This window comes from Bos grunniens, chromosome 11 (assembly GCF_055505025.1).
Source record: "Bos grunniens cultivar Pamir isolate PY7600 chromosome 11, Bosgru_T2T1.0, whole genome shotgun sequence".
In the NCBI taxonomy this organism is placed as follows: domain Eukaryota; kingdom Metazoa; phylum Chordata; class Mammalia; order Artiodactyla; family Bovidae; genus Bos; species Bos grunniens.
In genome coordinates this window covers 58,712,641-58,739,585 of record NC_141175.1, presented here as the reverse complement: position 1 = coordinate 58,739,585, position 26,945 = coordinate 58,712,641, and the positions used below count along the sequence as shown (strand labels likewise).

At 44.1% G+C, this 26,945-nt stretch overlaps 1 protein-coding gene across 6 annotated transcripts in view; it reads left to right on the top strand.

Annotated features, from left to right (window-relative positions):
• ST3GAL5 (ST3 beta-galactoside alpha-2,3-sialyltransferase 5) overlaps positions 1-26,024 on the top strand; it is a 58,473-nt gene extending 32,449 nt beyond the window's left edge. For 2 of the 6 annotated variants that reach the window (XM_086326548.1, XM_086326549.1), the window contains 5 exons: positions 2,021-2,135; positions 14,108-14,451; positions 18,209-18,395; positions 19,608-19,766; positions 24,657-26,024. In XM_086326548.1, coding sequence (XP_086182674.1) covers positions 2,021-2,135; positions 14,108-14,451; positions 18,209-18,395; positions 19,608-19,766; positions 24,657-24,905 — 1,054 coding nt within the window. In that variant the 3' untranslated portion in view covers positions 24,906-26,024. Of the gene's footprint in view, positions 1-2,020; positions 2,136-9,101; positions 12,344-14,107; positions 14,630-18,208; positions 18,396-19,607; positions 19,767-24,656 lie in introns of those variants that run through there. The other 4 variants (XM_086326552.1, XM_086326551.1, XM_086326554.1 and 1 more) reach the window with 4 other exon arrangements.
• The last annotated feature ends 921 nt before the right edge of the window (positions 26,025-26,945 follow it).

The window sequence follows — 26,945 nt, the reverse complement described above, 5'->3', positions numbered from 1 at the left end:
AATGTGGATGGGACAGACTCACAGCCAGGAATTACAGTGCAGCAAAATCAGTGCTGTAGACACTGAACCTGCTATTAACCTTTTCTTCTTTCCTTTTTTTTTTTTTTTGTCCATGCTGCATGACTTACAGGATCTTAGTTCCCCTGATCCCCTGCATTGGAAGCTTCAAGTCCTAACCACTGGACTGCTAGGAAATTCCCCCCTTTTTTTCTTTTCTAATCAAAATAAGGGAATTATTAATGCACTCAATATAATATCTTTACTGAGGGCTGAAGAAAGGAATAGGTAATAACTGCCTTCACAAGATTCGAAACCGATCTGAATCTCTGCTGCCCACACTTCCTCTTTCCACTTGAGGATGACTGGTATCACCAGTCTTGTGTGTGTAACAGGTACTCTGTGTGTGTATTTCCCTCCCCACACCTTCAGTTTTTTACACAAATGGTTGCATCCCACTCACTTACCCCTCTTTACACAAATGGGTGCATCCCACTCACTCATTTTTACACAAATGAGTCACCCCGCTCACTTTTACACAAATGGTTGCATCCCACTCACTTCTGTATTTGATCCCACAGAAGAATTAAGATACTTGTTCAGGTTTCATGGTGGACTCTGTTGAAATGAGAATCAAGAAGTCTTGTTTTTAATTTGTTTTTAAATTGGAAGAAAATTGCTTTACAATGTCGTGTTGGTTTCTGCCATACAATAGTGCAAATCAGCCATAATTATACGTATATCACCTCCCACTTCCTAGTGATACTTTCTTGCATCATAATCCTCAGATACTAGGAAATATTTCACACTATTGTGTACAGTATACTATGCTAGATGCTGTATTTTTTAAACTGTCCCTTTCTTTAAAAAATAGATTATTTTCCCCTTAAGGTTATTCCTTCACTTTGTTTTTTCAATAGCACAAATTATTTAAAGGAGTGTTTCTTAAACTTGATTTAAATTTTTTTAACCTTTACTTTGTCAGTAACCCTTGGGGAGCTTAGTAAAACGAGATTTCTTAGGACTTCCCTGGCAGTCCAGCAGTTAGGACTCGTCATTTCACGGCCTGGCCCCAAGTTCAGTCCCTGGCTGGGGAACTAAAATCTCATAAGCCTCATGGCCTGGCCAAAAAGAATGAGATTTCTAGAACCAGGACTAAACTCAGTTCTTTTCTCCCAGTGTGTGTGTGTGTGTGTGTGTGTGTGTGTGTGTGTGTGTGTGTTTTAAACTGTGGAATAGTTTTAATTTATCAGTCTTTAAAAAAAAATTTATCAGAGTTTTAAAAATTGTTTTCACAGGTGGTCTTCAAGGTGACTGGTGATACTGCCTTAGTTCATTCTGTCTCGTTTCTGGGTATAATTTTTTAGAAGAATAATAAGTAGATTATTTATTTTGTTTTCTTTTTGTATGGAAGAGCTCACAGTATTTTCTCCCAATTTTTTTTATTATGGTAAAATACCTTAGAATTACGGTCCTAACCATTTCTAAGTGTACAGTTTCATCGGCATTGAACACATTCACACTGTTACACATCGCACTGTCCACCTCCACAACTCTGGATCCTTTGTACCCATTAAACACTACCCCCTCCTCCGCTTCCTCTAGCCCCTGGCAACCAACATTTTAGGTTCTGTTTCTGTAATTTTGACTAGGTGCATCTCATGTAAGTGGAATCTTACAGAATTTGAAGGGCTATTTTAGAGTAGCAAACAAAGCTGAGATTCTGTAGCTCAAAATTCAGTATTTTCTTTGAAGTCCAATAATCTTTATTGTGATTCAGATTTTACTGTGGTGCCTTTGCAGAAGAAAATTTTTTACTTGTTTATAACAAAGACAGTCATAAGTGACTCATTTATCTTGTTAGGAAAATAAGAAATGCCGCCCTACGAGGTCATCATAAAGGCTGTACTTTCTTGCCACGCGTCAGACAAACTCAATTTGGATTAGGTTTTCAGTTATTTCACATGTTCTCTCTTGATTATTCCATGACAGCATCATTGTGCCTCATTAATCTTTTTTCTAGGTGTACACTGCTTCTTTTTGGAGTGTGGATCCTTTTTTATATCCTCAAGCTAAATCATACTACTGAAGAATGTGACATGAAAAGAATGCCTTACATGGATCCCGATCGCATAAAGGTTAGCTATTCTATCAGTGTGGTTTAAATTAGAATATTTCCAAGTGTATACTGAAATAGTAATATCGTCTCTAAAGTGTTATAAGTAAATGTTCATGAAAGTTAGAAGCAGAAGGGAAATCATTTAACCTTTGCACTTCAAAGCACCCACCTTGCCCTCATTGTTCTTCCTTCATTCACTGAAGTCGTGGGGTGAGGTTTTGAGCACCAGGGATGGGTTTTGTGGAAGACAGTTTTTCCATGGCCTGGGGTGGGAATGGGGATAGTTTTGGGATGATTCAAGCATATTACATTTATAATATCACTGCTGATCTGACAGAGGCGGAGCTCAAGCAGTAAGGCGAGCAGTGGGAAGCGTCTGTAAATAGAAATGAAGCTTTGTTTGCTTGCCAGCTGCTTACCTCTGGCAGTGTGGCCCAGTTCTAACAGATCATGGACTGGTATTGGCCTATGGCCTGGGGGTTCGTGAAGTTAATATGCTGTGATCCTATCAACATAAATGTTCTTAAAGCAGATCAGAAAGAAATTCTTTTCCTATTGTTTGTCATTTCTGTGTTTAATTTTTTTGTTTTAATGATTTCACATTGTATTTCAGGATTTTTCCTTCAATGTGTATTTAATTTTTTAATCAATTGTCATATTAAATGGTAATTCCACTGATTGAGTTGCAAATTATCTGATAATGTTCAGCCCTGGACAAAAGATGAGATGATTTTAAGTAAAGTAGCATGGTATTAATGATGACTGACACATATGGGTGCTTTACATATATTATCTTTATAAATTAAATTATATTTAATTGTCATGCAGTGTTCTTTGCATCTTACAGATGAAGTCTAAGGTTACCTGAGTGCTCAAGTCAGGGCTTGGACCCAGCAGTGTGTTTTCAGAGTGCAGACTCCTGATGACTCTGCTCCTTGCCTGGGTAGAGTGTCCACAAAGAAGAAGCCAGAAGTTATAGGTAGTGTGATGCAGAGAGCAGAGAGCTTCAACTTTGACCTGGTTTCAAATCTAAATGCCACTCAATTACAGTAGACCTTGGGCAAGTGACTTAATTGTTTGGTGTGCATGCCTGCTAAGTTGCTTCAGTCATGTCCAACTCTTTGTGACCCCTTGGACCATTGCAGCCCGCCAGGCTTCTCTGTCCATTGGATTCTCCAGGCAAGAATACGGGAATCGGCTGCCATGCCCTCCTCCAGGGGATCTTCCCAACCCAGAGATTGAACCCCAGAGTCCCCATTTTCTCAGCTGTGGGGCACTGATAACATCATCTGTGAAATGGAGTAATCAGAGTCTAGTAAGATAACAGGCACAGAGCCCCTTTTCCAGTTCTGGTTTTTACTCATGTGTTTCTAATCTGTATATGCTTGGAAATGCCTCATATTTTTTTGTGGGACAAACAGGTATAAACACATACGTGAAAAGAGCGTAGTTAATAAATGCACACATGGCTTGTGGAGAACCCTTGTGTCTCAGGAGTCTTGCTAATCACGGGGCCTTTCTTTCCTGCTGTTTCTGTCCTCAGACGTTTGCCGACTCCATTCATCCCGGCAGCATGACTTGGTTCCTGCCAGTCTCTTCAGCCCCTGTGTCAGCCCTGCCTGTATCAGGCACAAAAAAACCCTTTAATCCACAATTAAGTTGTAGATCTTCTAAGGAGAAAAGCCTATTCAAATTCCCCACCTGATTTTTATCTGGGTTATTTGTCTTTTTATTTTTTTTATTTTTTTTTCCTCTAATTTTATTTTATTTTTAAACTTTACATAATTGTATTAGTTTTGCCAAATATCAAAATGAATCCGCCACAGGTATACATGTGTTCCCCATCCCGAACCCTCCTCCCTCCTCCCTCCCCATACCATCCCTCTGGGCCGTCCCAGTGCACCAGCCCCAAGCATCCAGCATCATGCATCGAACCTGGACTGGCAACTCGTTTCCTACATGATATTTTACATGTTTCATTGCCATTCTCCCAAATCTTCCCACCCTCTCCCTCTCCCACAGAGTCCATAAGACTGTTCTATACATCAGTGTCTCTTTTGCTGTCTCGTACACTGGGTTATTGTTACCATCTTTCTAAATTCCATATATATGCGTTAGTATACTGTATTTATGTTTTTCCTTCTGGCTTACTTCACTCTGTATAATAGGCTCCAGTTTCATCCACCTCATTAGAACTGATTCAAATGTATTCTTTTTAATGGCTGAGTAATACTCCATTGTGTATATGTACCACAGCTTTCTTATCCATTCATCTGCTGATGGACATCTAGGTTGCTTCCATGTCTTGGCTATTATAAACAGTGCTGCGATGAACATTGGGGTACACGTGTCTCTTTCCCTTCTGGTTTCCTCAGTGTGTATGCCCAGCAGTGGGGTTGCTGGATTGTCTTTTTATTACTGAGCTGTATTAAATTCCAGAGGAAGGAGAGAGGTTACATGAACCACAGTGCAACGTCTCCTCTTTGAACTCCAGATTGTACAGAAAATCCATGGTTAAGTTTGAACAGGCAATTCTTTGAGGACTTAACAGTAATATGCGTGTGTGTGTGCCAAGTCTCTTCAGTCGTGTCCGACTCTACGACCCTATGGACTGTATCCTGCCAGGTTCCTCTGTCCATGGGATTATCCAGGCAAGGATACTGGAATGGATTGCCATGTTCTCCTCCAGGGGATCTTCCCAACCCAGAAATCGCATCTTTAACGTCTCAGGCATTGGTGGGCAGGTCATTTACCACTATCGCCACCTAGGAAGCCCCTACAGTAATATACATTATATTTAATATTCCTTTGAGGAATAAGACAGATGCCTCCTCTTTGACTTCATAATTCCCAGTAGACAGGAAAAAAGCTCTCCCTCCTCTTCCCTCTAAGCCATGCAACATGAATTCCCCCTTTAGGCTGGTGGGGCCAGTTTTAAACTGAAGTTCACTGTTGAACCAGTAACAGCCTCTCATGGTTGCTAATGCCCTGCCCCAGTTGGCTTCAGTAAGGATTCCTGACTAGTCCTTGAGCAGAGGTGGAGGGGGCAGGGTACCTAATGGGCAGGGTCAGCTTCCCAAGCCCCACTGCCTGCTGGAGAAGGGATGATGACACCGATGAAGAAGGGACAGGAAATGGAGACGCAGGAGGCAGCCCAAGGGGCCAGCCACATCAACCCAGTTCTGAAAGACTTCTAAAAGATCATTATCTTTTCCAATTAGAAAGTGCCCCATAATTGTGTGGAAAGGAGAAGGAATGGGGATGTGGTTGTGTAAGTCAAATGGGTTTGTTCAAGTCTCAGTTTGGAAATTAATAAAGTAAGAAAGTGAAAACCTGCTCTAATCATGGTGAGATGAGGGGTGTCTTTTATTCTGTTACTTGACACTTTTAAAAACGTTAGCGCTGTTGACTCTGTCAAAATGCCCTACTTCTCACGGTGGTCATGACTGTACCACAAAGCATGTGTCTCAGTGAGTATGGCCAAGGAGAGAAATAGCAAGAGTTACATGCTGCTAAGGATGTCGGGTGGGGAATAGCAGAATATGAGACTGAAAGGAGACAGGACCAGAGCATGAAAAACCTTGAATTCCATTCTTGTTGTTCAGTCGCTCAGTCCTGTCTGACTCTTTGTGACCCCATGGACTTCAGTGTGCCAGGCTTCCCTGACCGTCAGTATTTCCCAGTGTTTGCTCAAACTCATGTCCATTGCGTTGATGATGCCATCCAACTATCTCATCCTCTGTTGCCCCCTTCTTCTCCTGCCCTCAATCTTTCCCAACATCAGGGTCTTTTCCAGTGAGCTGGCTCTTCACCTCAGGTGGCCAAAGTATTAGAGCTTCAGCTTCAGCCATCAGTCTTTCCAATGAATATTCAGGTTGATTTCCTTTAGGATTGATTGGTTTGATCTCCTTGCTGTCCAAGGGACTCTCAAGAGTCTTCTCCAGCACCACAGTTCGAAAACACCCATTCTTCAACCCTCAGCCTTCTTTATGGTCCAACTCTCCCATCCTTGCATGACTATGGGAAAAACCATAGCTTTGACTAGACTCTGAGCAGCTCCTAAATTTAATATCTGGTCCCACATCACTAAGCAGGAAGAGAAACCCTCTAAGTCCCCATTACAGAGGAAGTGGATGGGAAACTGGCTGGTGTGAATGGCTGGGAGGTGTTGTGAATGGCTGGGAGGTGGTGTGAACGGCTGGGAGGTAGTATTCAGTATGAGCTCCCTACAGAGAAATCTTTGTGTCCAGGCTTTGGTGGAGACTGACGCATCCTACCAAGAGCCCTTGAAAGAATCTGATGATTATGGTTGTATATCAGCAGAAGATCTCAGAGTCATGTGGGTGGGGCCCTGTTAGCTTTGTTGACGACATTCAGCAGCTTGCAAGGCCAGCGGCCCTGTTGGACTCTGAACATCCGGTTACATTCTGCCAGTGTGAGTACAGCAGAAGTGTGTAAAAACATCTGGCCAAGTGTTTGCTGTGGGTTTTGTATTTTCTATTTAAATATGTCCCTTAATATGCAGCTTGTGCAAAAAGACTGACGGTGGTCTCTGCAGGGTTGCTATGACAGTTTGAGTGTAGTGCAGGTGCCAAGTCGCACTTAAGAGATATTTGAAGAGAGACAAGGTCATAGTCACATCAATTTAGGTTGGGTCCACATGGTAGCACCATTTTGAGCTTGGCCTTCTCTTGGGAACTAAAGACCACTCATCATCACCCTGAGGACTGCATTCTGGGCTGTTCATCAAGGCCAAGTTTATGTCTTTGCTCTGACTCCATAGACCCACACTCACATATCTAAAGTAAGCAGAGTATTCCCTGGTGGTCCAGTGGTTAGGACTCCATGATTCCACTGCAGAGGGCCTGGGTTTGATCCCTTGACAGGAAACTAAGATCTTAAATGCCACACAGTGCAGCCAAAAAATAAATAAAAAATGAAGTAAGCAGAGTAACCCTGGGCTGAGTTTTGAATCAGTCCAGGCATTCACACCTCCAAACTGATCCTTCTCTCCCTGGTGTCCTTACTTTTCCCCTGACCATCCTTCAGTAGTCTCATAGAGGTGAGGAAACTGAAGCCTAGACCTTGGGCTAATGCTTTAACCAAGTTTACACTACGATAGCAGGGAGATCCAACCAGTCAATCCTAAAGGAAATCAGTCCTGAATATTCATTGGAAGGACTGATGCTGAAGCTGAAGCTCCAATTCTTTGGCCACCTGATGTGAAGAGCTAACTCACTGGAAAAGACCCTGATGCTGGGGAAGACTGAGATCAAGAGAAGGGGGCGACAGAGGATGAGATGGTTGGATGGCATCACTTACATGAGTTTGAGCAAATTCAGGGAGATGGTAAAGGACAGGGAAGCCTGGCATGCTTCAAAGAGTCGAACACAACTCAGCAACTGAGCAACAACACTGTGATAAAGAGATCTGGAACTGGGTCTAGATCCAGATTGTCTGATTGTTTTCTTCCTAACAGTGTCTTTTGGTAAAGTATACATGCCATAAGACTTACTCCTTCTCCTTTTAAGCACCCAGTTGGAGGAGTGTTACTGATATTGGATATTTCTCCCGGCAGTCTTGATTCCAGCTTGTGCTTCATTCAGCCCAGCATTTCTCATGATGTACTCTGCATATAAGTTAAATAAGCAGGGTGACAATATACAGCCTTCACGTACTCCTTTCCCAATTTGGAACCAGTTCATTGTTCCATGTCTGGTTCTAACTGTTGCTTCTTGACCTGCGTACAGATTTCTTAGGAGGCAGGTCTGGTATTCCCATCTCTTGAAGAATTTTCCACAGTTTGTTGTGACCCATACAAAGGCTTTGACATAGTCAATAAAGCAGAAGTAGATATTTTTATGGAATTCTGTGCTTTTTCAATGATCCAGTGGATGTTGGCAATTTGATCTCTGGTTCCTCTGCCTTTTCTAAATCCAGCTTGAACATCTGGAAGTTCACAGTTTATGTACTGTTTAAGCCTAGCTTGGAGAATTTTGAGCATTACTTTGCTAGCATGTGAGATGAGTGCATTTGTGTGGTAGTTTGAATGTTCTTTAACATTGGAATGAAAACTGACCTTTTCCAGTCCTGTGGCCACTGCTGAGTTTTCCAAATTTGCTGGCATATTGAGTGTAGCACTTTCACAGCATCATCTCTTAGGATTTGAAATAGCTCAACTGGAATTCCATCACCTCCGCTAGCTTTGTTCGTAGTGATGCTAAGGCCTGCTTGACTTCACATTCCAGGATGTCTGGCTCTAGGTAAGTGATCACACCATCGTGGTTATCTGAGTCATTAAAGTTGACTCCCTGATGCCGGGAGGGATTGGAGGCAGGAGGAGAAGGGGACGACAGAGGCTGAGATGGCTGGATGGTATCACCGACTCGATGGACATGAGTTTGGGTAAACTCCGGGAGTTGGTGATGGACAGGGAGGCCTGGCGTGCTGCGATTCATGGAGTCACAAAGAGTCAGACACGACTGAGCAACTGAACTGAACTGAAGGTCTTTTTTGTATAGTTCTTCTGTGTATTCTTGCCACCTCTTCTTTTTTTTTTAATTTAAATTTATTTATTTTAATTGGAGGCTAATTACTTTACAATATTGTATTGGTTTTGCCATACATCAACATGAATCCACCACGGGTGTACACGTGTCCCAATCCTGAACCCCTCTCCCACCTCCCTCCCCGTACCATCCCTCTGGGTCATCCCAGTGCACCAGCGCCAAGCATCCTGTATCCTGCATCGAACCTGGACTGGTGATTCGTTAATATCTTCTGCTTCTGTTAGGTCCGTACCATTTCTGTCCTTTATTGTACCCATCTTTGCATGAAATGTTCCCTTGGTATCTCTAATTTTTTTGAAGAGATCTCTAGTCTTTCCCAGTCTGTTGTTTTTCTATATTTCTTTGCATTGATCGCTGAGGAAGGCTTTCTTATCTCTCCTTGTTATTTTTTGGAACTCTGCATTCAGATGGGTCTATTTTTTCTTTTCTCCTTTGCCTTTCACTTCTCTTCTTTTCTCAGCTATTTGTAAGGCCTCTTCACACAACCATTTTGCCTTTTTGCATTTCTTTTTCTTGGGAATGGTCCTGTACAATGCCACGAACCTCTATCCATAGTTCTTCAGGCACTCTGTCTGTCAGACCTAATCCCTTGAATCTATTTGTCACTGTCACTGTATGATTATAAGGGATTTGATTTAGGTCATACCTGAATCGTCTAGTGATTTTCCCTATTTTCTTCAATTTAAGTCTGAATTTTGCAATAAGGAGTTCATGATCTGAGCCACAGTCAGCTCCCAGTCTTGTTTTTGCTGACTGTGTAGAGCTTCTCCATCTTTGGCTACAAAGAATGTAATCTGATTTCAGTATTGACCATCTGGTGATGTCCATGTGTAGAGTCTTCTCTTGTTTTGTTGGAAGAGGGTGTTTGCTATGACCAGTGCATTCTCTTGGCAAAACTCTATTAGCCTTTGCCCTGCTTCATTTTGTACTCCAAGGCCAAATTTGCCTGTTACTCCAGGTGTCTCTTGACTTCCTACTTTTGCATTCCAGTCCATATGATGAAAAGGGCATCTTTTCTGAGTGTTAGTTCTAGAAGGAGCATCTAGTAAGTTTATAGTTATACCTCCATCACCACAATCCCATTGAGAACATTTCATCACATGTTAATTCCCTCTCACCCCTTCTGTGGCCAGTCCCTACCCTCAACTACCAGCCCCAGGCAACCACTGGGTGGTTGAGATTTTATCATGCTACTCTCTCTGTGACTTGGTTATTCAGATTTTTCTGCCTTTAACCAGGTAAAAGCTATAGACAGCTAACCCATGGGAGTTAAGCCAGAGTTTACAAACATGGAAGTGAAAGTTTCATAACGTAACCCATACCTTTGGTTCATGTGGTCTGTGGCCGAGTTGGGTTCCTACACATTTCCGGTCAGCTCCAGACCTCAGACCCCCCTCCAACCCAAATGCTGTTCCCTGTCCTGGGTTTAAATCGATAAATAAAACATTGCCTTTTACTCAGAATTATGCCACTTACCTATATCTCTGAGAAGGACTGTCCTAAAAATTATGGGGTAGAACTGAACATGGAGATTCTACTGAAGAAAATTCATTTTTTAATACCCCTCTGTGGATTCTCACTTTGTGGTTTTCCATGGCAAATGGCTATGTCATTGACAACTGAAGCTGCCTGATGTCTATTTATTCTCAGTCATGGGCAGTCATCAAACTCAGCCTGGAAGTCTTTCAGAAACTGAATCTCCTGTGTCCCTGTGTCGATTCAGGAGCAAAGGGGCTTCCTCTGTCTTTGAGAGAGTCCATAGTCCTCTGCTTGGCGGTGGTCCTCACTCAGAATGGATGTCAGCCAGACTCACCGTGTCCTTCCTCACCAGCCTGCTCTGGCTCCCAGCTTTGGCACTGTCTGCAGCAGAGAAGAGGAAGGTTGTGATGCTTCCGGTCTTGACTACAGCTCTGCAAGGCGAGCTGTCCTCCCCGGGCATTTTTCTTCTGAGGTTTGAAGCCGGGAAGAGGAAGGAGGGAGGCTGACCGTGTCACTGGGATGGATTCATTGCACCTGCTATGAATGAGGGACAGGAAGCGTCACCATCATAAGATATAAAAGATATAAATGATGTGCTCTTTCCAGTACTAATAACTTTTTGAAACTGTGATTTTAAAAATAGGGAGGGGGTTCTGCTATATTCAGAGAATTGTTGTTTCTACAAAAGTATTATCATGCAGAAACGAGACAGGACTTTGAGAAAAAAACATAGTTGAGGCAAACATTTAGAACTGTATACAGCAATAATAATCCTCGAAATAGTACTGACATGGTTCAATGACACGTGTAACGTGGGGTATTTTACAACATGTTTCAACAAATTGAAACAAAAAAGGAAAAGGGATTGCTGTTGTTTGGCTATTTCCAGTGGCACTGAGAACACTGTCACTGGGATGGATTTATTGCACCTGCTATGAATGAGGAACAGGAGGGGTCACCATCAGAAGGTGCTCTCCTCAAGGTCTAGAAAATTCACTTTGAAGCCTGAGATGGGACTCTCTGCCAGAATGGAAATTTCACTCCTTTCAAATTAAAGAGAAAATCCGGCGGCCAGAAGAGTCATGCTCCGGTCTCCGACTCCATCACCTAACCTCTCTTTCCGGTCCTGAGTCAGTCATGAGGCTTCCGTCTTCTAGTACTTTTCCGATGTTCTTTTTTATCCCAGGAGATTTGTAAAACAAGATGCTCGGGATATGCTTCCGTAGTGAGGAGTTAGACCTTTTGTCCTCTAAAAACTGTTATTAATAACCCTCAGGCCTGGGGTCTAGAGACAAGTGTGTACAGCATATGTGGTCCCTGTGCGTGCCCTGCCCGTGCAGTCCGGTGTTAAGTGCCAGTGGTTGCAGAGTGTCACTGAACTTGGAGGCCTGGTCACGGTGAAGCCTCCATTCGGGGTCTTCTTGGGTCACAGCTGGCTTCTTGCTTGGCTTTCTCACTGATTCCTTGCAAAGATGCCAGTTCAAACTCTTGCTCTCAATGGTGATTGTCAGCTGCTCTCTGTGGGCAGAGGCTAGGATCATAGGAGCCTGGGAGGCGATCAGACTAGGTGACCTGCCAGCTCAGTTGTGTCCTTCTGGGTGAACCACCCTGAGCCCACAAAGTGAAGATAGGACAGTCTTGCCAGCTGTCCTAGGTGTCATGCTGGTGACCTGAGACTGTGACCATGTCTGCAGCGTTGTCCGAGGCTCCAAGAACATCACTTCCCTTCTCCAGGCATGGGGCCAGATCCTCAAGACATAAAAGATATAAATGATGTGCTCTTTCCAGTACTAATAACTTTTTGAAACTGTGATTTTAAAAATAGGGAGGGGGTTCTGCTATATTCAGAGAATTGTTGTTTCTACAAAAATTTTATCATGTAAAAATCAGACAGGACTTTGAGAAAAAAACATAATTGAGGCAAATATTTAGAACTGTATGCTGCTGCTGCTGCTAAGTCACTTTAGTCGTGTCTGACTCTGTGCGACCCCATAGACGGCAGCCCACCAGGCTCCCCCGTCCCTAGGATTCTCCAGGCAAGAACACTGGAGTGGGTTGCCATTTCCTTCTCCAATGCATGAAAGTGAAAAGTGAAAGTGAAGTCACTCAGTCGTGTCCAACTCTTAGCGACCCCATGGACTGCAGCGTACCAGGCTCCTCCGTCCATGGGATTTTCCAGGTAAGAGTACTGGAGTGGGGTGCCATTGCCTTCTCCGTTAGAACTGTATACAGCAATAATAATCCTCGTAATAGTACTGACACGGTTCAAAAGACATGTTCAATACTAAAAATAAATATCCCAGCAAATAGAGGACCACACACCCACACACACACACACACACACGCACATACAGTTTGATGGAAGGAGGGATAAGGCAAGGCCAAGGCTGTGGCATGTAGTGATGAGGACGTAGAGCACAGCAATGAAGGAGAACTTCCTGCCAGACGGTCCCAAGGCAGCATTTGGCCAGACTGAGCCAAAGGGCAGACTGTGGGGTGAGTGGCCATTTATTCCATGTTTGTCCGTGTCCCGCTGCCTTCAGCCAGGCTAGTGAACTTGGCCTTCAGCAGTCATTTCTTGTTGATGCAAAACATTAACATTGCAGTGAAAATTGTATACAAAACCAAGGCAGTTTTTTGTTGACAGGACAAAGTTGCAGGTTACACCTAGTTTCCATTCCAGGCTGTGAAGATCGTTACCCTAACTGATAATCCTGTTTTCATCCCACTAGACAGGAACCTGAAACAGGAAATCTTTTTTTTTTTTCTCTCTCTCTCTCTTTTGGCTATGCTATACAGCATGTGGGATCTTAGTTCCCCAACCAGAAACTAAACCCGGGCCCCCTGCACTGGGAGCGTGGAGTCTTAACCACTGGCCCACCAGAGAAGTCCCTGGGAATCTTTTTTCTTTTAAACTGTGGTTTAAAAAAACACCATAAAATTTAAATTTAATTTAAAATTTACCGTATTTATTATTTTTAAATGTAGTTTAGTCCTGTTAAATATATTCACACTGGAACATTTCCATCTTGCTAAACTGAAACTATCCACCCCGCCCCAGCCCATAGTAATCACCGGTCTGTTCTTTCTATTTCTGTGAATTTGACTACATTAGATACTCTCTATAAGTGGAGTTCTACAGTACTTGTCTTTTTGTAACTGGCTTATTTAGATGAGTATATCTTTGAGTTTCATCTGTGTTATATAGCATGTGTCAGGATGTTATGAACCATGAAATCTTCTGAGAAGATTTTTTTAAAATGATATCTTAAACACCTTTTTGAAACCCGGATTTATTTGAATGATCTAGGCCAGAAGGGTGGGAGGTGAGGGCCTTCCTGTTTCACTCATGCAATGAAACATCTTAATTGAGTTTATCTCCTTTTCATGTGGTTCTCCTAGATTTTCCTCTCAAACATCTAGCATAAATTGACTCTTTTTTAAGTATTTTTAAAAGTTTATTTATTTTTGGCTTTGCTGGATCTTTGTTGCTGCACATGGGCTCTCTCTACCACAGAGAGTGGGGACTTCTCTCTAGTTGCCATGCGAGAGCTTCTCATTGCGGTGGTTTCTCTTGTTACAGAGCACAGGCTCTAGGCACACGGGCTTCAGTAGTTACAGCGCTTAGGCTCCATAGTTGTAGCTCATGGGCTCTAGAGCATGGGCTCAGTAGTCGTGGCTCACATGCTTCATTGCCCCTTGACAAGTGAAATTTTCCTGGACTAGGGATCAAACCCTCATCTCCTGCATTGGCAGGAGGATTCTTAACCACTGGGCCACCAGGAAAGGCCCATCAATTAACTCTTAAATACAGTTGTTTTGTGTTACAAGTCAGTCATCCACAAGGGAGCCACGTCCAACAGCACGGGGCTCAGTGTCACTGTCAGAGTGCACTTCTAATGCCTGAAGCCTTTGACACGCAGGTCTGTGTGCTTCATTCCAGAGAGCCCAGCAGTACGCCCAGCAAGTTCTGCAGAAGGAGTGCCGGCCCCAGTTCGCCAAGAGGTCGATGGCACAGCTCTTTGGGAGCAGGTACAGCTTGGACCTGCCACCGTTCGTGACGAAGGTCCCCGCAGAGAGTGAGGCCGAGTACAAGTACGACCCTCCTTTCGGATTCCGCAAGTTCTCTGGGAAAGTCCAGACCCTCTTGGAACTCTTGCCAGAGCATGACTTTCCTGAACACTTGAGAGCCAAGAGCTGCAAGCATTGTGTGGTCATCGGAAGCGGCGGGATCCTCCACGGACTGGAGCTGGGCCATGCCCTGAACCAGTTTGATGTCGTGATACGGTATGGTGGCTTGAAGACCAGCCTCTGTCCTCTAGGCTGTAGCTCACTGCCGTGGGTCAGGGCAGCACCACAAACAGGAAGCACCCAGAACAACCCCACATGTCCCTGCTTTCTGGGGACTCATGTTTTGAGAAGTTGAAACAAAGACATGAAATGATTGGATGCTCCAAACTGTGCGGTACTGACCCTCATTTTGGTAAAAACCTTTTCAGTGGAGTTGAGGGTTGGAAAGATGGGTAGATTCAGATAAGCCAGCAAAGGAGGAAGGCTGTGCTAGGCAGGGCCCGGAGGAGGGTGTGGGGAAGGGGGACATACTTGAGTCAGGGGACACCTGGCTTCTAGGAGTGGGACTTGGGGTGGGTGGACCTGGGAGGTGGCCCTGGCTGGGACCAGAAAACACACAGAAGCATTTAAACACCAGACCCCTGGAGGAGGGCTTGGCAGCCCACTCCAGTATTCTTACCTGGAGAATCCCATGGACAGAGGAGCCTGGTGGACAACAATCCATAGGGTTGCAAAGAATCAACTATGGCTGAAGCAACTAATCACGCTCACTACAGGCAATAGGCAGTCATCCTGAATTACAGGATTTGCTGATAGTTTGACAGTCATGTTAGGAAACACCAGGATTTCCAGTCTGAGGTCTAAGGTATTAGTGGAACCACTGGGATAGTTGAGGAAAATCTCTAGCTAGTGACGAAGGATGACAAGATCCATCTCAGACATTTTGAGCCTGAAAGTGGTGATATGTCCACATAATGCCTTTGTCACCAATAGCTGTGATTTTGGGCAAGTTTCCTTTCTGTCCTGTGCCTTGATTTCCTCATCTGTAAATGGAGGCCATAATGGCACAGAGCTCATAGGGTTACTGTGAAGACAAAATGAGTTAACAGGTGTAAAGCATGTGGAACAGTGTCAGACTTATAGTAGATGCTCAGTGAAAAATGAAAGTGTTAGTTACACAGTCATGTCCGACTCGTTGAGACCACATGGACGGTAGCCCGCCAGGCTACTCTGTCCATGGAGTGGAAGTGTAGAGTCTTAACCACTGGACTGCCAGGGAAGCCCCTCCTTCTCCAAACAAGAACACTAGAGTGCTGTTAGGAGTGATGTTTGGAAAATGTATAGGAAGGAGGAGGAGCTATGGAAGAAAGGGGAGGGGGTATAAGAGGTTTCTAGGAAAGAACCAGACTTTTTTGTAAGGGCCAAGAGAGAGAAGAAACAAAGAACAAGTTTTAAGGCAAAATGTATGAAGTATGGGAGTGGGGTCAGGGCTTCAGGGGTGGGGAAGTTGTTGAGGTGAAGCAGGATGTAACTGCTTCCTTCCTGTGAGGGCTTCCTGTGTGCCAGATGCTGTCACGGGCTCTGGTGTGTCTCAAGCCTTGGAGAAGCCATCCTGTTAGCTAGTGTCGGAGATGAGGACACGGAGGCACCACAGGGCATGGAGTTCGGACCAGACCCTGACACTCCAAACGCAGAGTGTTGAGGCTTCCAGAACCTCAGCCCCAGCTCTGTGTGAGCAGCTGAGCGATGTGCACAGGCAGCACTGGAGGAGGTAGACGGGACCCTGTGCCCATCTTAACGGTACACGAGTGGGATATGGGAGGAGACAAAGTGAGAAACTGGGGTATACTCTCTGGCCAGGGGAGAGATACTGTGAAAGAGAAGGGCGGCCTTGAGCTGACCTTGAGGAAAGGTGGGATTTGGCTAATGAGACGGCTTCAGCAAAGAATGAGACTCTTCAGGGACTTCCCTGGTGGTCCAGTGGCTGAGACTCTGCACTTCCAATCCGGGGGTCCCAGGTTTGCTCCCTGGTCAGGGAACTAGATCCTACATGTCACAGCTAAGACCTGGCGCAGCCCAATAAATAAGTAAAAATTAATTAATTAAAAATTTTTAAAAAGAAACAAAAAATGAGAATATTCAGAGCATGTGACAATGTCTGGCTCACAGGAAGCACCTAGAAACAGCAGTTTCATCGCCTCTCACCCCAACATTGTTCACAGCCCCTAAAAGAAAGATGGGATTTGACCTTGAAGAAAGAGGGCAGGGAAATCTGGGTGAGGAGCCCTGCCTGGCAGGAGGAGAGTGCAAGAGGGGACAGGGGCTGGCTCGATGACCAGTGGTGGTGGGGCCAGACTGGGAGGCATGGACGTCATGCGTAGGCACTGGAAGCCATGGAGCGCTGGGGACTAAGGAGGGAGACTTAGCCGATTGTAACGGAAATCAGTTGACAAATGTTTGGTGGGTAACTTTCAGGTTTAAAGCAGTTCTACAATTAACAGAAAAGTTGCCAGAGTCATACAAAGAACTCCCCTTTTCCCAGATTCCCCAGCTGATAACACTTGATCACACTGGCTTTATAATTTTCTCTCTTTATATTTTATTATTCTTTTCTGAACCCTTGGAGAGTTAGTTGCAAATTTCAAGCTCCTTCTTTACACCTAAATACTTCAGTGTGCATTTCCTGAGAACAAGGACATTCTGTTATAGAACTACAAGATGATATTCAGAATAAGGAGATTAACACTGATGCAGGAGAGACTTATTTACAATCCTTATTCAGATTTCACCAGTTATTCCAGTAGTGTCCATTATTTAAAAAGAAAGGAGGGGTTTCCCTGGCAGTCCAGTTGTTAAGACTCTACACTTCCACTGCAGGGGACACGGGTTCAGTCCCAGGTTGGGGAACTAAGATCCCACATGCCTCACAGTACAGCCAAAAATTTTTTTTAAATAAAGGAAAAGAAAAAGAATATAACTGGTCCAGGATCATACTCTGCATTTAGTTGTCATGTCTAATAATATCTTTTAATAATCCAGGACTTAGGTATCTGAGATCTAGAAGAGGAAGTAGAAGTAGAATGGAAAAGAAAGGTTTATACAGATGTGATAATACAGGGAAAAGACCAAACAGACTTTTCTTGAGATTTCAAAACTATGTACCTGGGTGAGTGATACTGCTTTAAAAAGAATTCTTAATGTTTCCCCCAGACCGTCCACACTGGCAAAGCCTCCATCGATCTAACAGTGGTCAGTACCCCAAATTCCTGCTTTAATTTAAGACCAGGTTGCACCCTGGTAGCTTAGCCAGTAAAGAATCTGCCTGTCATGCAGGAGACCCTAGTTCAATCCGTCGGTTAGGAAGATCCCCTGGAGAAGGGAATGGCAACCCATTCCAGTATTCTTGCTTGGAGAATACCCTGGACAGAGGAGCCTGATAGGCTATAGTCCATGGGGTTGCAAAGAGTTGGACACAACTGAACGACTTTCACTTCACTTTGCACTTGGGCCCAGTGCCCTCCTTGGGCCCAACCCTGTCTGTGTAACTATGGTTTGTGTCTGCTTTGCTGTGGTTTCTAGGTTTTCTTTTCTGATTATCTTTTTGAAATTCTGGCAAGGACCACTAATATCCAAGCACAGTGGAAAGCTTTCAAGGAAACATTACTAGTGCCCAGAGAACACACACGGTGTAATGTGTTTAGGTTGGCTTAACATGGCAGGACTGGATGGAATTGTTTGTCATTCATAGATTGGATCCGGGCAGATGTTGCTAGTTCACAGACTGAAGACTTCGCTCATCAACACCTGGAAAGGGTAGAGCTGAGGGATGATGGGGCTGCTGGAGGGGAGGCACCCTACCCCCAGCCATACCCTCATTCCCAGTCCTTGAAAAATGTGGAAAACATGCTGCAGGAATTTTGCACGTGATTAAGCTGTTAATGTCAGTTTATCTTTGTCCTTTTTACTTTAATAGGTTAAACAATGCACCAGTTGAAGGATATTCGGAGCATGTTGGCAATAAAACCACTATAAGGATGACTTATCCAGAAGGTGCACCTCTGTCTGACCTTGAATATTATTCCAGTGACTTGTTTGTTACTGTTTTATTTAAGAGTGTTGACTTCAACTGGCTTCAGGCAATGGTCAAAAATGAAACCCTGGTAAGCACTAGAAATTCATCCATTGGATGTGCCTTTGTAAAAAGTGAAGGACTCTCTAACTGGAATTATAGGGTTTTTTGTTTTTTTTGTTTTTTGTTTAACTTAAAATGATTTTAAGTTAACATCCATGCTTTTGTGTTGTCTTTCAAATAGCTACTCCTTTTGTTGAAGCCCCTCAGAACTCCCCTTGGGAAATTGCTTTCAGAACCCAAGTCACACATGGAAACCGGTATCATTACTTAGTGGAAATGAAAAGCATGGGACCAAAATTGCTATGATTGAGGTTGACCACCCAGCTGATTTACCAGACTTGAATTTACATGGCTTCTGGCTGTTGTCAGAAATTAGACTTATGTGCATGAGTATAAATTATTATCAAGGCTGCTCAGAAGAATATCCATAAATTCTCTGAGGGGTCTTTTCAAAGAGAGTCTCCAAAAGTGCTTTGATTGGTGGTTCTCTTGGAGTCAATTCACAGCGTTTCAAAAGGGCAGATGTGGATGAGATGGCCCTGGCTCCGTATTCCTTTTGTTTTTCTTTACAGTAATTTATCACCCTACTTTATGAGGCCCCCTCCATTATGTTGAAATAAATTTTAGAGGTCAACTTTTAAGGAGTGTGTGTGCATTTATATGCACTTGTACAATCTGGCTGACTGTAAAATTAATAGGACATATCAAACTCTTTAGAGAAGCTTCACATGATGGAGAATTTGTGTCTCCAAAATTTATTGGGGTCCTCTGGATTTCCTCTGGGTAGTTTTTCTAGTTGAAAGATGGAGCACATATGAAATGATTTATAGTCAGACAAGAGATATCACCAGACAGGAAGTGGAGTAAGTGGCTGGGGGCAGGGGCGTGGTGGGGCCTGAGCACAAGTGGGCCTCAAACTGAATCTATTTGCTTGATCTTCCCTGGACAAAATGATGGCTTTGGATCCTGAAAAGACCTACCATCTGAGGCTATTACCTTAAGAACTTCTTTCCCCAAACTGATAAGAGTTGCTTCTGCAGTTCCTTTCCTTGTCCAGTGCCACCTTCCTGAATCAGATCCTTACCATTGCATGGCTCTGTGATTTTGCCACAGAATGCAGAACACAAACCCATGTGGGGCCACACCCACAGCTTTGCCCTCATTAGCAGGGGCCACATTCTCCCCCTCCTCTGATAACTTGATTAACTCCCCCTAATGATTGCTTGCTCTCTTTCCTTAGCCATTTTGGGTGCGGCTCTTCTTTTGGAAGCAGGTGGCGGAAAAAATCCCACTACAGCCGAAACAGTTCAGGATTTTGAATCCAGTTATTATCAAAGAGACTGCCTTTGATATCCTTCAATACTCAGAGCCTCAGTCGAGGTTCTGGGGCCGCGATAAGGTATTTTTGTCACTGCTGATACATAACTGTTCCTCTTTGTGTTGGGAAGGAGCCGCCTATACGCCTTTCAGTTAGGCTCAGCTGTAGACCCAGGAGGATCTTCCAGAAATGACACCTCATTGTGTTCCGTGTATGTTTACCTCTCGACATCTTGACCTTAGAGGCTCCCCATTGTTTAATCCTTTCACCCCCAGTGGTTCATCTCTTTAGTATAGTTAGCACTTTGATCACTGAGATGTTATTTAAGGTATTCTTATTCCAGGAATCCATAAAAAGTTACTCCAAGACTCCAGAAAAGTTGTCTACATTTTAGCACTACAGGCCACTTAAGAGAAAATTGACGTTTATCATCACTCTCGAGGACCCTCATGGGCTGCAGTCTGTAGGGTCACAAAGAGTTGGACACGACAGCATGCACATGCACACATACATAGGTGATGGCAAATAGGCAATTTCTGTAGATCAGGGGTCCACAACCTCCAGAATCTAATGCCTGATGATCTGAGGTAGAGCCAGTATAATAATAATAGAAATAAAGTGCACAATAAATGTAACATGCTTGAATCATCCCGAAACCATCCCCAGCCCCCAGGTTCATAGAAAAACTGTCTTCCACAAAACCGGTCCCTGGTGCCAAAAAACTTGGGGAACCCTGCTCTCGAGCAGTGCTTTTCCATTGCTGCCTGAGTCCCACACCCCAAACATTCCGATTCATCTGTCTGTGCTGTGGTCTGTACACTGGGATTTTCAAAGTTCCCTGGGTAGTTTTGTTTTGCAGCCCACTCTGAGAACCTTTGTGCTGCAGATGGTTCACTGCAGTAGATTCTTTACCTACAGTCAGCTTGTGTGGCTCTGGTCAGAGATGCCTTTATCACCTGTTTCTTCATAATCTAAAGAACTATCTGTCCTAAGTCGCCTCAGTCATGTCCCACTCTTTGTGACCCCAGGGACTGTAGCCCACCAGGCTCCTCTGTCCATGGGATTCTCCAGGCAAGAATACTGGCATGGGTTGCCATTTCCTTGTCCAGAGGATCTTCCCAACCCAAGGATCGAACCTGCATCTCTTAGGTTTCCTATACTGGCAGGTGGGTTCTTTACCACTAGGGCCACCTCCTGTGTCTCTAAATAAAACTTTTGTAAAAGCAGTGGAAATCATTTTTAAATAGAATTTTAAGCAAAGCATTTATATATAAGGGAGAGCAAGGAATTTTTTAATGTGAGGTTCTGCTACCCACACCAGGGGCCTGAGATACCTCCTAGGAGCTGGGACTGATCCAGGAGGGAATTTGCAACACTGAACTGGACCCGGAGGGTCCTCATCCAATAGACAGATGAGCAGCTTCCATTTGCCCTTTGAAGCAAATTCTAAATAAAAAGATGATTTAACACAACTTTGTAAATTTTAAATTAAGAATTCTGTGGTTGTTAAGGAAAGTAAGTATCTGAATATTGTTGTTTAGTTGCTAAGTTGTGTTTGACTCTTTGTGATCTCATGGACTGTAGCCTACAGCCTCCCTTTGTCCATGGGATTTCCCAGGAGAGAATACTGGACTGGGGAGCCATTTCCTTCTCGGGGGGATCTTCAGTAAGAGCTGAATCTGACTCTGGCTCCAGCCTCGGGCTTGGGTACCCAGCTCAGGTGAAACAGTTCACGTGGTGGAAGTGGTTCCCTTCACAGGCCGCCGTTTTCCTCGGGGGCTGTGCCCTCCATCCACGGGGAGCCCAGGAGGGCCATGTGATTCCTGCCATTGCAGGAACATGGTCAAGATCCGTGGTGCCTTTTCCCTCTCAGAGGAAAGCAGCCCCATCCCCTACCAGTGACTGTCAGGTCTCTGGCTCTAGCTGGCTTCCCCTATGCAGAGCACGTGCGGTCCCCCAGAATGTGGGCTTATAATTTTTAACCTGTTGGCATCACTTTTAACAAAACAATTATCCTAAAAAAAGATAACATACTGCAGCAAGACTCTTAAACTAAGTTATAAGAGATTTCAGTATAAATATACCTAGATTTCTGTACCTTTTAAATGGCCTGGTTTCTTTATTAGATAGTATTAATAGAGTATTTTTACTTTATTTTACTCCATAGTATTTTTTAAGCACAGGCAAATGCTCATTTGTTGGTTTTCAGGTCGATTTTATTTAAAAAATAACCTTTAAAAATTTAATTACATAAAATATGAAATTGCTAATAGAAAGGGGTATCAGAAACAAAGTTAGTGGGGGGAAATTTATCATAGAAACAATGGAATAAATACTCTCAAAACATTAAGTGAAAGTGAAGTTGCTCAGTCGTGTCCAACTCTTTGCAACCCCATTGGCTGTAGCCTACCAGGCTCCACCATCCATGGAATTTTCCAGGCAAGAGTACTGGAATGGGTTGCCATTTCCTTCTCCAGGGGATCTTCCCGACCCAGCAATCAAACCTGGGTCTCCCACATTACAGGCAGACGCTTTACCATCTGAGCCACCAGGGAAGATCTTATTAAATCAAAAAGAGAACAATGAGCCAAAAAAGAAATGGGAAAGGAATTTGAACAGACATTCACAAAAGAAATTAATTTAGCCAAGGAATAGATGATAAAATGTTCAATTTCACCAGTAATCAAATAAAAGGAAATTAAAGCTACAATGACATTTTTTGCATGTTTTCTTAGCAGAGATTTAAACGCTTGATAATGTCCTTGTTTGGCAGGAATGTAGGTAGAATTTAAGTTGGCACTTTTTCTGGAGGGTAGTTTGGCAATGTATGTATCAATTTAAAATATGAATAGGGAAATTAGGAAGGACTCTAAAATTTTTATTATAAGGAAATTAGAGATAATCTGCAAGGCTATTCTAAGTGGTTCATCATAGCCAAGGTCAAACAGCCAAGGATTAATATAGCCTATTGAAATTGATGCTTTCTAATTGTAGTGCTAGAGAGGACTCTTGAGAGTCCCTTGGACTGCAAGGAGATCAAACCAGTCAATCCTAAAGGAAATCAACACTGAATATTCATTGGAAGGACTAACGCTGAAGTTCCAATACTTTTGCCACCTGATGGCAAAGAGCTGACTCATTGGAAAAGATAACTGATGCTGGAAAAGATTGAAGACAGGAGGAGAAGGGGACAGTAGAGAATGAGATAGTTAAGATAGCATCACTGACTCAATAGATGTGAATTTGGCAAACTCCAGGAGATAGTGAATAGAGGAGCACGGTGTGCTGCAGTCCATGGGGTCGAAAGAGCTGGACACAACTTAGCGACTGTGACCGAACAACAACAAATTCTTGACCTGCTGGGTGTGCGCTGGCTGCAGTTGGAGAGGACAGGACACCACCTGAGTGTCCTAAGCCCAAGCCAGAGGCAGGCTTTCTATGGATCAATTTCCCTTGGTTTCTGTTTGCAAACCTGCAAAATGACTGTTGAGTTCCTTTATAATAAGGGAGGCTGACTTGAGAGTCGACACGGCACACTGGGGACCAGGAAGCGGTTTTTACCGAATGGTGGGCTCCCTGGATGTTTCCGAATCCCACCTTCATCTGTGAACTCTGAAGGGTTCCCTGTTGTCCTGGTTGACAGAAAAGGGCAGTTGCTTATAGAAGCCACAGACTCCGCTCAGATGAATATGTTAGTAGATGCAAAAGAATATCAAGTAGTAGATGGGCAGTAGCCTCCAGGAGGGCTCTCTGTATTCCTGTCTGCCACCCTGTGTGTTACCTTTATCTACAAACTGCATTGGAAATTCAGAGAGCATGCTTCCAGGTGTACTAGCGGCAAGATGTCGGACATGAAGAGGGAACTGCGATACAGTCAGAATTCAGAATTGGACATTTGGCATTCTAGCCCAAAGCCAGTAAGGGTACATTTGAGGGGGAAAAAACCCAAATGTGAAAGCCCATAATTTGAGGTTAAAAATGTATTTGCTTGATCAGAGAGTAAGCAGAAATTGACTGAGCAACAGGACATGTGAAAATGACCTAGGGACGTTATTTGCCGGGAAAACGGATGGGGGCCTTAACCTGCAGGTAAGGGGTGAACACAGTCTTCACAGGGCAGGTTCTGAGTCCCCTCTGTTCTCAGGCAGAGGCTGTATGGAGCCAGGAGCCAGTCAGGACAGGATGGGCTCCAAAATCCATGTCCCAAGAAGGGCTATGGCTACTTATCCCAGAGCAGCCCATGTGGACTTTTCTCATGTAAGAGAGGACATGAGGTTGATTCGCCATTATGGTCATCCTTTGTAGGGCTGGTGGGTGAAGGTTTGAGAAAGAATACCTTTTAGCTTGGTGCTTAAAGGACCCGCCAGGCTGCCTTTCGCTGATATGTTCAAAGAATTTACATCGGGACTTCCTTGGGGGGTCCAGTGGTTAAGACTCCATGCTTCTAATGCAGGGGAAAGTGAAGTCGCTCAGTCGTGTCCGACTCTTTGTGACCCCATGGACTGTAGCCCACCAGGCTCCTCTGTCCATGGGATTTTCCAGGCAATTGTACTGGAGTAGATTGCCATTTCCTTCTCCAGGGGATCTTCCCAACCCAGGGATCGAACCCAGGTCTCCTGCATTGTAGACAGATGTTTTACCATCTAAGCCACCATGGAAGTCCATGCAGGGGACCCAGGTTCAATCCCTGGTCAGGGAACTAGATCCTACATGCTGCAACTAAGACCTAGTGCAGCCAAATAAATAAATACTTTAGAAAAGAAGAATTCACATCACAGACCATGTTTTAGAGTCCAGATTCCTGACTTGGATGGCAGGTCAGACTTTAGAATTGGGTGATCTGTAAAATGGTGTGATATATAAAGTTGCAGTCCTGAGTACATATTTGCATTACTTTGCATAGCATGTAGCGAACCTGGAAAGCAATGACTTGTGCTAAGACCTTTTTTCTTTGTCTCTTCTCCTTTGCAGAATGTCCCCACGATTGGTGTCATTGCCGTCGTCTTAGCCACACATCTGTGCGATGAAGTCAGTTTGGCGGGCTTCAGCTACGCCCTCAACCAACCCAGAACCCCTTTGCACTACTTCGACAATCTCTGCATGGCTGCCATGAACTTTCAGACCATGCACAATGTGACCACAGAGACCAATTTCCTTCTGAAGCTGGTCCGAGAGGGCGTGGTGAGAGATCTCAGCGGAGGCATCCATAGTGAATTTTGAACCCAAAAAACCTCACTTGAAAATGCAGCTCCGGGGGACTTCCCTGGCCATCCAGTGGTTAAGACTCTGTGCTTCCAATGCTGGGGGCCCGGGTTCAATCCCCATTCTGGGAACTAAGATCCCGCATACTGTGAGGCACAGCCAAAAAAGAAAAAAATGCAGCTCTGACCCAGAGGGCTGTTTTTCACAGCCTTCTTGATGAATCTCATCCTGCAAGTACTTTGAAGTGCAGCCAGTGTTTTTTAACTTTTAATTTAAAAAACAAAAGCAACCACAAAAGTTCTGCTTTTCCCACTTTCTCCCCCTATTTATTTGAGGCCAGTGTTTTTGCACAAAATTTTGTAAGTTAATTTTGAGAATGGGAAAGACTTTCCAAAGAGAATTGTATGTCATGATGTTTTATTGTATGGTAAGGAAGTTATTTAATTTGTAAAAGCTCTGTTCCTGTCTACTGCACACAGAATCCCAGGTCATTAAGTGGAAGAAGGGAGGTGACTCCTTTGATGACAGTCCCGAATGCCTGATTCTGGTTCTCTGTTAGTCTATTTGGTGGGACGAATGTCGGACGCACTTTCAGGGTGACATGCTCGGTAGTTAAACCACTGGTTGGGCCAAGCTAGTGCGTGAGGCCTGGGCCACTTGGAGAATTCATGGTCCCTCTCTCTTGATCTGCCTTCCGCCAGAAGTCTTAGAGGAAGCAAGCAGGAGAAATATACTGGAGGCCCCTGGTCAGGGAGGGACACTGAGACACTCTCTGTGTCCTCTGAGTTCTGCAAAGCTGCCTTGGGTGGCAGAAGCCACGATCTTCCCTGCAATTAAGATAACTCTTAGATTTCTGGGAGTTTTTAACTTGCCCTTCCAAACACTTAAGTGTTCATCCAAATTATTCCACAGTCTTCTCTGAGGTGGCTTATAAAAATTAGGACAAAACCTCTGTTCTCCAGAGTCATAGGGGAGTAAACTCTTTCTAGGAATGTTTTCCGAAACACTGAAATGAAGTCTTCCCAGTGTTATAAGTTGCCTATTTAAAAAAAATTTTTTCTTGAATGCCTATTTGGCAGTGTGTACCAGGCAGTGTGCTGGTCAAAAAAAAGAATAAAAGCTTTTGAGGAACTCTTACGAGCTAGTTAATTTGAATTTTTTTTTTAAGAAAAGAAGTTTATAAGTGTAGTAAAATGTCCTTCTTGGATGCTGCTGCCGGGCAGGACCTCACCATAGGGACAGAGGAGAGGGGAGGAAGGGACCTCCCGCTACCCCTGCGTCTCTCTCTTCTCCAGCTCCCTGGGTACTGCTGCCCCCTCCCCCTGCAATTCTCATGTCATCCACAGCCCTGGTGCAGCTCTGACCCCCAGCCAAGGCCAGTGGCTCCCACATCTGCCAGCTCCTCGGCCTGGGCCAGGCAAAGAGCTGGATCATAGCCTTGAACAAGTCCCTCAGATCTCCAGGGTCCTGGGGCCAAGCTCAGAAGGGCCCGAGTAGCAAAATAGCATTTCTCTGATTTTGTGTCTTTTCTTAAAATTTTTCTATGGATTTTGCTTTCTACTCTTTAAGACACATCTCACCCCTTAGATGGTGAGACTTAAGTGCTTCCCTGGTGGCTCCATGGTTAAGAATGCACCTGCCAATGAAAGAGACATAGGTTTGATCCCGGGTCTGGGAAGATGCCACATGCCTTGGAGCAACTAAGCCCGTGTGCCACAACTATTGAGTCTGCACTCTAGAGCCCAGAGCACTGCAAGTACTGAAACCCGCACGCCTAGAGCCCATAAGCGAAGCTACTGCAATGAGAAGCCTGAGCACTGCAACTATGGGGTAGCCCCCACTCGCCTCAGCTAGAGAAAAGCCTGCGATACTGCAAAGACTCAGCAACAGCCACACACACACACACAATATATATATATATATATATATATATATATATATATATATATATATATTAATGGTGAGACTTAGCTTTGAATATTGAGACTCAGCATCTGTCCTGTGATTCAGATCGGTCCAGGCCTGCACCATGCATCACCCCATCATCCTCAGGGGCTA